This window comes from Numida meleagris, chromosome 4 (genome assembly GCF_002078875.1).
Source record: "Numida meleagris isolate 19003 breed g44 Domestic line chromosome 4, NumMel1.0, whole genome shotgun sequence".
Taxonomy (NCBI): domain Eukaryota; kingdom Metazoa; phylum Chordata; class Aves; order Galliformes; family Numididae; genus Numida; species Numida meleagris.
Genome location: NC_034412.1, coordinates 55243551 through 55255548, shown reverse-complemented (window position 1 = coordinate 55255548; position 11998 = coordinate 55243551). Strand labels below are relative to the sequence as shown.

At 41.6% G+C, this 11998-nt stretch overlaps 1 protein-coding gene across 2 annotated transcripts; it reads right to left on the bottom strand.

Moving 5' to 3' along the window:
* Window positions 6–11806, bottom strand: NUP54 (nucleoporin 54). Of its 2 annotated transcripts, XM_021394215.1 has the most exons (13): window positions 11656–11774; window positions 11115–11276; window positions 8804–8887; window positions 8544–8678; window positions 7633–7862; window positions 4540–4727; window positions 3756–3952; window positions 2602–2656; window positions 2182–2275; window positions 1540–1647; window positions 1076–1195; window positions 547–657; window positions 6–237 (listed from the first exon to the last, which is right to left on the bottom strand). In XM_021394215.1, exons 1-13 carry the CDS (start codon window positions 11705–11707, stop codon window positions 109–111), a joined length of 1665 nt encoding a protein of 554 aa, XP_021249890.1. In that variant the 5' UTR covers window positions 11708–11774; the 3' UTR covers window positions 6–108. The 2 variants fall into 2 exon arrangements, with proteins under 2 accessions (XP_021249890.1, XP_021249889.1); XM_021394214.1 differs by lacking the exon at window positions 11115–11276 and having other exon boundaries at window positions 11656–11806.

Sequence of the window (11998 nt, the reverse complement as noted above, 5' to 3'; positions counted from 1 at the left end):
ATTGCTCCTGAAAAATGCACATTTTATTTTACCTCACCAGTTTTGGCCCTGGAAGGTGAACCATAAACTCGAATAACATTCCATGTGAACCCAGCAGCATCTTGCACGTCAACTGAAGAAACCTCCTCTCATAGGGATGCTCTCATTCAACTCATGTTCTATCAGTTTGATGTCTTCCAAGTCATCCTTTATAATGCTAATTAGGTGACTCAGGCCTTCTTGCTGCTGCTTCAGATGCTGCAGGTAGTTTAAAAACCAGTGTGAGTGTTGTTTAACTTCAAACATTTTAAGTCAGATTTCTCAAAGTAGCCATATCTAGAGGCCTTGACACATTGAAAAACACAGCATAATTACTTTATAAAGAAATAAAAACAGCACTTTCAGCACTAACAGCTTAATCTTAGCATTATACTACCTTGAGGCATTGAAAAAAGGACTTCATCAAACAAAAACCACAAAATTCTAAATACATCTCCTAAATCAGTGCCTAGCTGGATTGAATTATGACATTGAGAGTATCTCAGCAGTCAACCAGGTAATACATACTTGCTTTATTTCCCTTAAGAGGTCTGCATCTATGTAATAACGCTCTTCAACCCTCACTGCTCCAAAGTGGTTTTGCATCCTGATTTGGGACATGAGCTCATTCAGTCTGCCCTGTGAAAACAGAAGAGAGAGACTTAAAGACTACTCATTTACATAGAAATCACAGAATCCTTAGAGTTGGAAAGGACCTTTAAAGGTCCCTTACATCTGCTAGAGCTCCTGCATGCATCACTCCAAGGCACCCGGGCAGGAACTGCTACTGCTTATTCCAGTTATAACTCACTTTTTTTTTGTGTGTGTGGAAGGTATACAAAGAGCAAGCAACGCTACTACTTTTAAAGAATTAAAAAATACTTAAATACCTAGCAGTCATGCAGCAGAAAACATGATGCGCTAATAATACTGCTGGACTTCTCTTCTACAAGCTTTCCACGATAAATGCACATGGACAGTTTGGAAAAGTTTATTTTCAGAGGAAAAGAACAGGGTTACTGGTAAGGTTCTGGGTAAAAATCTTTCAACTACTCACCCTGAACTGTGTAGGTGCGTTAAGTTCACACTGTATTATATCTAACTGTACACGAAGCTGTTCTTCGTCTGCTTGAATGGCATAGCCACTTTTCCTTTGGATCTCTTGTTTTATTAACACCTGCAAAAGAAGCCTTTGAGGTTCATTAGAGAAGACTTTGCTCATCTCTTTCCCTGCCAGCCCAACCTTGTCTCTTTCTGCTCTTCCTCCGGCAACTTGCTCATCAAATTTATTTTGTCATTCCTTCTGCTGCTCTAAGACTTCACAGCAGTCCCACAGCTTCAGAGTAAGCTTTCCCTGACAGCTCTGCATGTTAATTCAATTTACAGGAAGTCAGAATTTCATTTTCAATATTGGCCATGCACACGACTGTACAGGTCATACTGGGATCCCATCCCCTCTCGGTTTGCCTTCTGGCACCTAGCTGGTTGTCAGAATGAGTCGCTTAACAATACCCATGTTACCTGTAACGTTCTGTGAGAAAGAGCCATCAGTTTCCTTTTGTACTGTGCAATTTTTGCCATAGTTGTAGTCTGGTTTTTCTGCAGCTCACTGATATCTTCTGATATTATCTGCATAGATAGATATGCATAGATAGACGTAGATTAGTTTCAAGTTTTAAGAGTTTCTGATAACAGAGCACATTAGTCCTAATTTGAAACCAGGAGTTTGAAAATAGTACTCAGTCCAGCAGCTGAAGGTCCTTGCAAAAGATGCTTTCAAATAAGCTTTTTGCTGGGCCACTGCTGTTTTGGTTGCTGTTTGTTTTCATATGCAAGTGGGATTTCCAGAAGGCATGAAAAATATGGGCATCCAAATTAAGAGTCTGAGTCAATGCAACTTAATTCAGCCATTTTGAAAAATCCAAGTTTGATTTAGCCTACAACAGCACAGTAAACTTGAGCCTGAAAAGCCAAAACCCAAAGCATACTTTTGGCCAAAAGATACAATTAAGTAATATATTATGGAATTGGGAGGAGAAAAAAAGAATTAATCACAGTCCAATGCATGTGGTTCCACCTTCACTTTTTAGCGTACAGGAGAGGCACTAATTTTACAACACATCCTTCAGCAGAAGCAAGCAATCATGATAAAAGAAAACTTACATCTAAGCGAGTTTGATGCTGTTTGGTCATCTGGTCTTGGACCTTCAATCTTCTCAACAGTTCTTTGAAACCCACCATAGGCACAGGAATAAGCCTACAAGAAAATAAACATTTTATATAAAAACGTGTTGCAAGAAATAATAATTACAAGCGATCTTGGCTTTTGATGAATTAAGATAAAAAAAATAAAAAAGCAAAAGAAAGCTCTTCAACCTGACTCCTCTTAAGCACCTAAATAAGTAAAGGGATTAGGGCAGGTATTTAGAAGTTAACCTAATTTCTTCAAATTATATCAGCACTGGACAAAGTTGTCCTATAAGGGGTTTCTTACCAGTTACCTGAAGGTTACTACACACTATTCTGTTTTTCTCCCCTCTTTTCAGGTACTTTTATAATAGTCAGATAGACTACTAGACTTACTTGTCAGGATCAGGATTATCAACTTTGGCTTGTTCCCATATAATAGGATCAACACCTTAAAAAAAAAAAAAAAGGTTTTTAGTAGGGACAGATACGAATAGATAATGTCTTACAGCTGTTAAGCAGAAAAAATACTAGGAAATACACAAACCCCATGAAGTATGCCTAATGACAGTTGTACAAACTAAGGTTGATTAAACAAGGGTAGCTCTTAAAATCTTGGTCTTGGGCTGTGTGCCAAAAGGTATGCTCCTGCTGGCCTTAAAGGGCAGAGAAGGAACGATCAACAATTGATCCAAGCAGGCAGCCCATGCTTAAAGAAGAAAAATTCCTTATTATTTCTGCAAACGCAGACTAACAAGCTGTGCCCAATCACCATCACGCAGCCCTTATGACACACCTCCAATGGTAAAGACCACCTTGCAGCACAGCGCCCCTATTCCTTAGTGCTGCAGCAATGAAACTCCGCTGCTCATCTCTTTCCTGCAGCTTGGCTGTTCTGCCCAAGTTCTTGCAATCCACGTATAGCAATGTCTGCTGTGTTTCAACACTGCGGTCTTAGCGAACATGCTACACAGTACCTGTTGCATACCATGTACTGCTTTCCCTACCCACCGCTGGGAGTTCACTGCAAGCGCTACACAGAATATTTCATAGATATGGAGCACATACTATGATTATCTTGAGCAGCAAACTAAAATAAAGCTGTTTATTTACCATCTGTAGCCATGTAATATACAGATACAGGCTAAGGGACACCACCTTCCCCACCAAAAAAAAAAAAGCCAACAACCAAGGAAGCAAGAAAAGGACATGATTATTCTGACCTATAGCTTTTTAAAACAAACAAGCAACGCCACAGAACAATCTCCATCAGAGAAGTCAAATTGGCAGTGGCCAAATCGCATATAGTCTGCCACTGTGTGGCATACTACTTATAAAGTTTTTGCATTACTGTCTTAGCTGACTAGGTAGCACTTCAGCAACTAAGCTAGCTTGTAATTAAAACCAGATCAGCACATCAGAATGCCTTTGAAACACCCACAGCTTTAAACAGTGTTTTCCAGTGGGCTGATACCCACATTTTTCCCAGAGAACCAATAAGCACCTGGCAGAGGCCTGACCATGCCCCCGAGGAGCCCCAGACCACGTACCAGCAGGGGGGTTTTGAAGGAGCTGTTTGACTTGGGCTGGGGAGAGCTCCGTTCTGGCCATGGAGAAGCTGACCCCCAACTGCTGCAGTGATGACTTTATGTTGGCTTGTTCAAAGTGGGCGTAGAGGGTGGTTGCTGGAACTCTCCTTGAAGTGCCATTGGGTGAACGCTCAACGACATAAATGATCACTTCTGTCCTGAGCAAGACAAACACATACTGTGAGACAAAGAAACAGCGTACAGAGGCTAACTCAGTGAAGAACAAACTTGAAGTTACTGCTTTTCCCAGCTGATGGTTAACTTCATTTAGCCAACTGAGATATCAAGTACCAGTAAATCTAGGGTTTAGCACAACACAGCAGAAAACAGCCTACAAGCACTGTAAATAGCTTACAAAAATATGGTACCCCCAGGTTTAACAGCCATACTACACAGTGATGCTAGTACTGTATTAATAATGCAAAAGCTTTCGTCTTCTAAGAAACAAGAAACAGTAGCAAAGTAACAAGCAGAAATGTCAGCATCATCTGAAAAAGCCTATTTCCTGAACTGAGCTGAGGGTTTTCAGGTGCGCACTCCGGCAAAAACAGGCAGCGTACACAGGAAAGATAAATGGACTTAATGCTTAAATAAATCAAGAAGAAATGAGACAAAGTTAAACAGATCTAAAAATCAGTAAGAGTGGAAGACAGAACCACTACCACTTGGTAAACAGATTAGGTGTCATCCCTTTTTATAATGTGCAGCCCTGAAGAAAAAGCCAAACTGTGTCAAGTTCACATACTGGTCATCTGGCATCGTTTTAACACCTTCTACGTTGACAGTAAGGGTCTGGTTTCCTCCCAGAATTTTGTGTAGTGATTCTACGAGCTGCTGCTGCTGGCTTCTAATATCTACTTCTTTTCTATTGAAGACCAAGACGACCAGGCCATCTTCATCTTTGTTGTTGGGCATTAAACTGTAACCCACAGCCTGCAAATGAAAAAACAAAAAAAAACTGAGGATGCATTACTCACCAAAACACATCCATGGAGCACGAAGGGGAGGGACTAAACCAAGATAAACCCCTCAATTGGTTCCAAATGTAAGTCACAACATATTTAGAGACACAAAGACATTATATCAATACTCCTATAGAAGTACCCTGCAAGGCCACCAGTAGGTATCTTTCAAAAAAGAAAAAACAAAAACCAGAAATTTCAAGAAAAAGGTTTCCAAGCGTCCATTCCTCATCTTTGGTAAACCAGTACTATGGACTGGGAAATGACAGCTTCACAGAAAATTCACTAGAGGCTTCCAGAAAAGCTTTACATTACATTTACAGATGTCTAAATAAAAAAAAAAAGTTACTGACATAACCTTACTGAAAGATAAGCCAACTGCAAATCTTCATGGATTTCTTAACATTTCTAATCCTGCTGACCCAGTTTGCCTGGCAGTATAACTCAAAACATAAACGTGAAATATTCCTATTAGCTAATACATGCATCTTGTAAGGGTATCGGGCAAGAATTTAGGACAGCCAGTTTTCCTTATGTTATTAATTGTCAGGAGTTTGCTTATAAAATTTAATTGCTTATAAAATTTAATGCTGTCTTTATCCTTTCTGTGATAAAGCTGTAGTAAGGTTAGATGTTTTAATCCAACATCACAGGCTAATACAAGAATGCTTTCTGCTATTTGTGCTAAGTAGTGGTGTATTCTCCCCATTTAAAAAACCCTGTTGGCTCCAAAATCAACTCCACATGACTTTATGGAAGACCTAAGCTGATAACTCATTGTAAGTGAAAGCAGAGTAGGACTGTTTCATCTCATCTCGTGTAAGAATCATTGCACCAATCTACTGGTGGTGACATGTTGAACAAAGGGTGCTTTTTAAGGCCTCATCACTGCATGTGGGTGACCTGTGTCTTTCCCCTTGTTCAAGACCAACTGAAGAGAGAAACAAGGTGGGGATGTGTGCCAAAGCCTGGTCTCTGTCAGCAGAGTTATTTCCCACAAGTGTGAGCCTTGCAGAACCAGCCACCTTTGGCTGAGCTGTCGTGTCAGGGAGCACAACAGAAACAGCTAAGGAACAATTCAGAATGACAGGGACAAAATCTCATGTTTTTAAAGAGACCTCCATGTTACTGGAGCTACATCTGCCCCTGATGTAAGGCATCTAATCCTTCTGCCACCTCAAAAGAAAAACATACTCAAACAAAGCTATCACCTACTTTAAAAAAAAAAATGCATCCATTTCATTTCCATAGTTCTGAATGAAGCCCACACTGTGGGGAAAGACTCAACAACACAAGGAAGATTAAAGCCTGTTATACACCAAGGTAAAGTACTTAGTAGTACCGACTTTTACTAGGCAAACTAGTACTGAGACCACATATACATGGTATATGTGGTCTACATACCTACATACCTCCAGTATTTCCATTTAAAAAAAATAAACATCCCCTTTCATGATTTCTCTACAAAATTAAATATTTTCATGCTGACACAGTTTTTTAAATTTTTTTTGTTTTTACTTTGTCATGGTTGTTCAAATGATAACCTTTATTCCATACCTTAAAAGCACACTTTTCTTGCTTAGGTCCTATATGCTTCTCATTTGTTCTAAAACAGGAATTGTGCACAATTGGTTTCCTCAGCACCCATGCAACCCTTCTGGCAATACCTCATTCCTGTTAGATGTCTGATGCTTACAGAGGTGATAAGCCAAAGGAGCTTATGATGCTTTATTCCAATGACTATGCAAACAACTTAACTACATTTTTTGTAGGCATCTGCCATGGCCAGTAGACAGCTGATTTCTCAGTATTTTGCATAAGGCATGGGAGTTCATGATGGCATTGCCAATTCTCATATCACAAGAACAAGAATAAATGTAGTATGTGGTGCCCCATGTGTAACCTGAAATGAGAACTTATTTTAGAAAACAGAACTCCAAGATTACCAGCTTTGTATCACAAAATTTATAATTTTCTGTTCTTCGAAAACCCATAAAGCTTTAAAGCTGCTTTAGGTGACAACGTCCAAGAAAGTAGGCTTTCATGTGCACCATCATCCAAACGCTCGAGATAACAGCTAAAAAGGTAACGCATGAGAAACCAAATGGTTGTTCTGCATACACTGAGTTGACACAAAGCTTTTATTAAAATGTCACGATATGAATACCAAAACTGATCTTAAGCATTAACCTACACTCAGGTTAGAAAGTTTGCACTTCAAGGGATTGGCTTGGGAAAGAAGGGTATCACCATGCCTGGCCTGACCCAAATCCACAAGACCAAAGCTTAGCAAGAAAGCTTAGCAAGAAAGTCAGCAGGCACAAGATTTGTGGAGGATCAAGATCTATGGGCTGATATATTTAAGATACTGTGCACAGACCAGGCTCTTACCCAGTTTTTCTAAAGCAGGCCAAAAAACAAACAAACAAAAAAAAACAAAAAAAACCCAATGAAGTTCCTATTCCAGATACTGAAAGTTTCCTTCAGGTGAGAAGATTATTTTAAATAGTTTCTGTAATACTGTAACCTAAACAAATGCATGTTAAAATTAATTTTTGGAGATCTGATCCACACACACTAATCTAAATGGTATCATAGAAGAGGTAAGTTTCATAATCACTGAATGTTTTATGACCCACGTATGCACTTCCTACCTAGAATCTCAGCAGTATCTGGAGTTTTAGCATCTGTACACCTTCAGGCCTCTTTATATTAAAAAATGCATCAAAAGTGCAAACATTATCTGGAAAAATGCTCTTTCATATTACTCTTTGCAGAAATGAAAGTAATTTAACACCCAGGAGATACTTACACACATAATCTGCAAGCAGAATAACCACTTCAGAACTGTTTGTGAGCAGCTGAATACTTCATACCTTAAATCTGCAAAATGGGTTTTCCTGCGTGAACTCCACTGGAGCGATGTTATTGCTGAAGTATCCCTTCCCTGTTCCCCAGAAGGCCTGCAGCTGGTTCCATTTTGCCAAGATGGCATCCCTCTCATCTCCCAGGAGTGTTGGAGCTGAAAGAGCACTGGCAGTATTGATGAGCTGGTTTGACTGGGCAGGTGTCTGAGCAGGCTGGCTGAACAAACTGCCTCCTAATGCTGCAATGGACAGAGAAACAAATGAACTCCTTTACCAACAAAGACAGGCTTGCTTGCTAACACATACTGTCTGCGTACCATTAGCATCACTTCTTTCCACATTTTGAGAATCAAACACACATGAAAAGTAAATCAGCGTCAATGCTTTATGAAAGTGTATTTTTACATCCAATCTTCATCAGTAAAAGAAGTTCCTGCAGGCTGAGTTAAGAGACTTATTCTTTCGTATTTAAATGAGAAATATACATTCACTCATGGCACAATCTAGTACCTTGAATATCTTAATGCAAAAGGTAGCCTTGCTGTAATAAATTCAGTGGGCTCAGAGCCTGCAGTCATTCACTATCCAATTTAATTTTGTTTAAATTGAACGCAGTTTCCTTCCCCCTTCTAACAAGGCCATGACTGCTGACATTGTTTCTGAACCTACTCTCTACCACCACTAAATCTAAGTGGCAAATAGTGTCACCAGAAACTTGTCTGAGCTCATTAAGAAAAAGCCAAGGGCTGCAAACATAGGGATTTCAAAAGCTAAATTTCTGAGAAGCCTCCACGCAGCCTATGCTCAAGCGTAACAGGCTCCTTTTTAATATACACTTCAGTCTGACCACTCAAACTGCAGCTGCTCTCTTACCCTTTCTTTGGCAATCAAAGCATAAATGAAGAGAAGGCCGTACTTACAGGTCTGCTGCTGCTGGGTACCGAAGCCTCCAAAGCCTAACCCAGTTCCCAACCCAGTACCCAAGCCAGTACCAGTTCCTGTCCCAAAACTAGTACCAAATCCAAAGCCTTTGTTCTGGGTAGCACCAAAGAGTCCTGGGAAAATAAGCAAAGAATTATTGAGAACAGGATAAAAATACATTGAGCTATAAAACACTAATTATGAAGGACTAATGCTACACTTCTTTCTAAAGTAAATACTTTCAGATTTGTGTTCTTACCGCTGGTGCCTGTATTGGTGGGAGCAGAAAAACTAAATGCTGGTGCTGCAGTGGTAGTGGTTGTCCCAAATCCTCCAAATGCACCTAATGAACAAAGTTTGCAGGTAAGGCAGGCTGTGTGCTGTGAGCAGGAGGTGTGCACAACATGACAAGAAACAGCACGCTTCAGTGGGTGTTATGACATGTGGACAGATGCGTTATGTGTTATTTTACAAGCATGTGGTTGACACCGACCACGGGGACCAAGTTCATTGTCCAAGGAAATGGGAGAAAACACAAACCAGAAAGCCAATACATCCATGGCGCGTCAAGAATGCAAACAGAAAAGCAGCAGTAACAAATGCCCCGTTACTTGTGGCAACTTGCAGTAGGATTTCTTAGATTGGTTGGAAGTATTCCTAAAAATTAACATTGTAGCTAAGCATTTAATAAGCAATCATGTTTTATGAGCTTTTTTGACATTTATAAAGCCTTAAGAGCAAAAAGAGAAACAACTCAAGTCTGAGGCCAGGGTGCACGTAATCACTGTGCCTATACAAGAATGCTGTCAGAGCAATGACTTCTTTCTACACACAAGTAAAATTCTCCAAAGTCTTTTTCCCAAGGCTACTTTCCCCATCATCTGAAAGCCTTCCCAGCAGCCCTCACTTTGAGGTTCAACTGTTAGCCAGAGGAGAACACGTTTAACTTATCAGCTTCACACAGGTTTTCAGGAAAACCAGCTGCTGGCTAGCAGAGGGAAAAACAAGCTTAGGCCCAAGCTCCACCATGCTTCCCAAAATCTTCACGTTTGTCCTTCTGACCACACCATCTCTCTGCAGACCCTTTGCTGAGGTGGTGCTAACACACCATCTGACCCAATGTGCAGCATGTGGACATCTGAACAGCTCCAGGGTAACAAATCCTCCGTGTTTCTGACAGATTTCAAATGGAGATAGACAATCTAGTACAAACGATGTGTCAAAACAAAGAAATGCTGCCAGTGCTCATTCACATGTCGATAGCAAAAAACAATAATAATAATAAATTGTCCCTTTAGACCTACTGCACTTACCGTCTTGTATATACATACAAAATAAAGAGCTTAAATCAAAGCCAACATGCAATCACATTTTAATTCAGCAAACGACACAACTAAATATAAGAGCTTCTTCCTGAAACTTTTAGGTTTCAGTCCTACCAGCGAGTGGGCAACCCTAGCATGAATACCATCAGCTGACACAATTTTTAGATAGATTCGTATTCACAGCAATTTTGCATCCTTTCTTAGAGAAGAATCTAAAAGTACAAACTACTAAACAAAATAATGCATCCAAGTTCTCTTGGATTAGTTACAATTCAGCTCAAGAAATACAGTCCAGTAGCACTCATACCAAATTAAAAACCAAACCAGATCCCCTGAGCTCACAAAACAGGTAAGATTATTCTAATACAGGGAGCAACGATGCTGTGGAATGAATATAACTCCTATACGAGCAGCGGCAACGAGAACCAAGGGATAATTCTATATGGGAAAAAACATGAGAAATTCATATAGTTGAGCAATTTTTTTTTAAAATTTTATTATTATTATTTTTTTTTTTTTTTACAAAATAGAAAAGACTTAACTTGAAATTTATCAGCTGGTCACTCAGAACTGATGAGCCTACATGGGGCCACAAAGGGTTTTCTCAACAAGCAGTCAGCACGCATCATGCTGATAAAACCCCTCCCAGAGAATCACTTTGCTGGGATGTGCACCACGTCAAGAGGCAGAACAGTTTTAGGAACGGAGGTAACAGTGAGAGCTGTTCATTTTTTATGCTGATCGTATAAAATTTGTTTCTCCAAGGAAACAAGTGCAGCACATTCATGGTAACCAACAGAAGGCCGATGAGGAGACATGGGGAGGATGAAAACCATGACTGCAGCAGTCCAAGAATCTCATGTGAGGAAATGACGCGTTAGGGACTAGCTCTGCAATAGTTCTGATACCCCAGACCTAAAGGCAGAACCAATGTTTCGGTTTTGCTGTGTGATCGAGGCTTGATTTTAGACTGGGTATGGCTAGCAGGGTACCACAACTCATCTCCAGTTCAGTGTTTAATCAGGCATGCGGTCATTTTTCATCAACAGCTATTTCTGGAGAATTTAGCAGGCAAAAAAAACCTTACAGTTGCACGGCTCTCCAACTCGTTCCACTTCCAGAGCTTTTGCCTCCAGTCTTCACTGGATATGAAGGAAGTTCAGCACAGATTCTGAGTCAGGAATGCAATTCTTGGACCCCTGCTATTAACATTTATTACAAAACAAGTATTTATGCAATATCTACCTGCACTTGCCAGACTGTTACCAAAATTGAATGGTGGAGTTGAGGTAGTAGGAACACCGAAATTCCCAATATTAAAATTCACTGCGGGATTAGCAGCTAATCCGAAACCCCCAAAATTAAACCCACTGGCGGTGGAGTTTGTGGTTTCAAGCCCACCAAATCCTGACAAGCATGAAGCAGAAAGAGAGCAAGGCAGCGTTAGTTCTGGGAGAAAGGTAGGTTCAGAAGTAACAGCTGACATACTGTTCTGGCACCAGAGACGAGGCAGGCGTAGTTAATAACAAGAATAAGGTATTAGCCGGCACCAAGCACGACTTACTAAGCAGTTAAAAACAAGGTTTAACCCCCTTCTTCCCACGTTACTACTGGGATAGCGTTCCAGAGCTGCAGGGCACAGGGACACCCAGCAGCACGCCCGCGGGGCTCGCTCCAGCCGCACTCACAGCCGTGGCTCCGGCGGCCCTTCACGGCTTCTCCTCCACCGCCTCTCCCTCAGCGGCCGCTGCGCCCCTCCATTCCCACCCGGAGGCCCCGCACTCACCGCTGGGGTTGGACGCCCCGGCGCCCGCCGCCGCCCCGAAGTTGAAGGCCATGAGGGGGCCGCAGCGGCGGGAGGCGTGCCCGCAGCCCTTACCGCCGGGAACTAACGGGCGGGGCTTCCGGCCTCCCCCCCCTCAGCTTCCGGGTGGTGCCGGCCGCCGGGCCCCGCCTGCGCTGTGCTGCGCCGCCAGGCGGCCCGGCCGTACTACTGCGGGTGGCGGTGCGGGGGGAGGCCGCCGCAGCGGCTCCCCTCCTGTAGGCATTTGGCCATCTGAAGTGCTAACGTTCTCTTAGAACTTTCTCGCTCGTTTACCGAGAGGGACGCTCGGAGAGGAACGGACTTG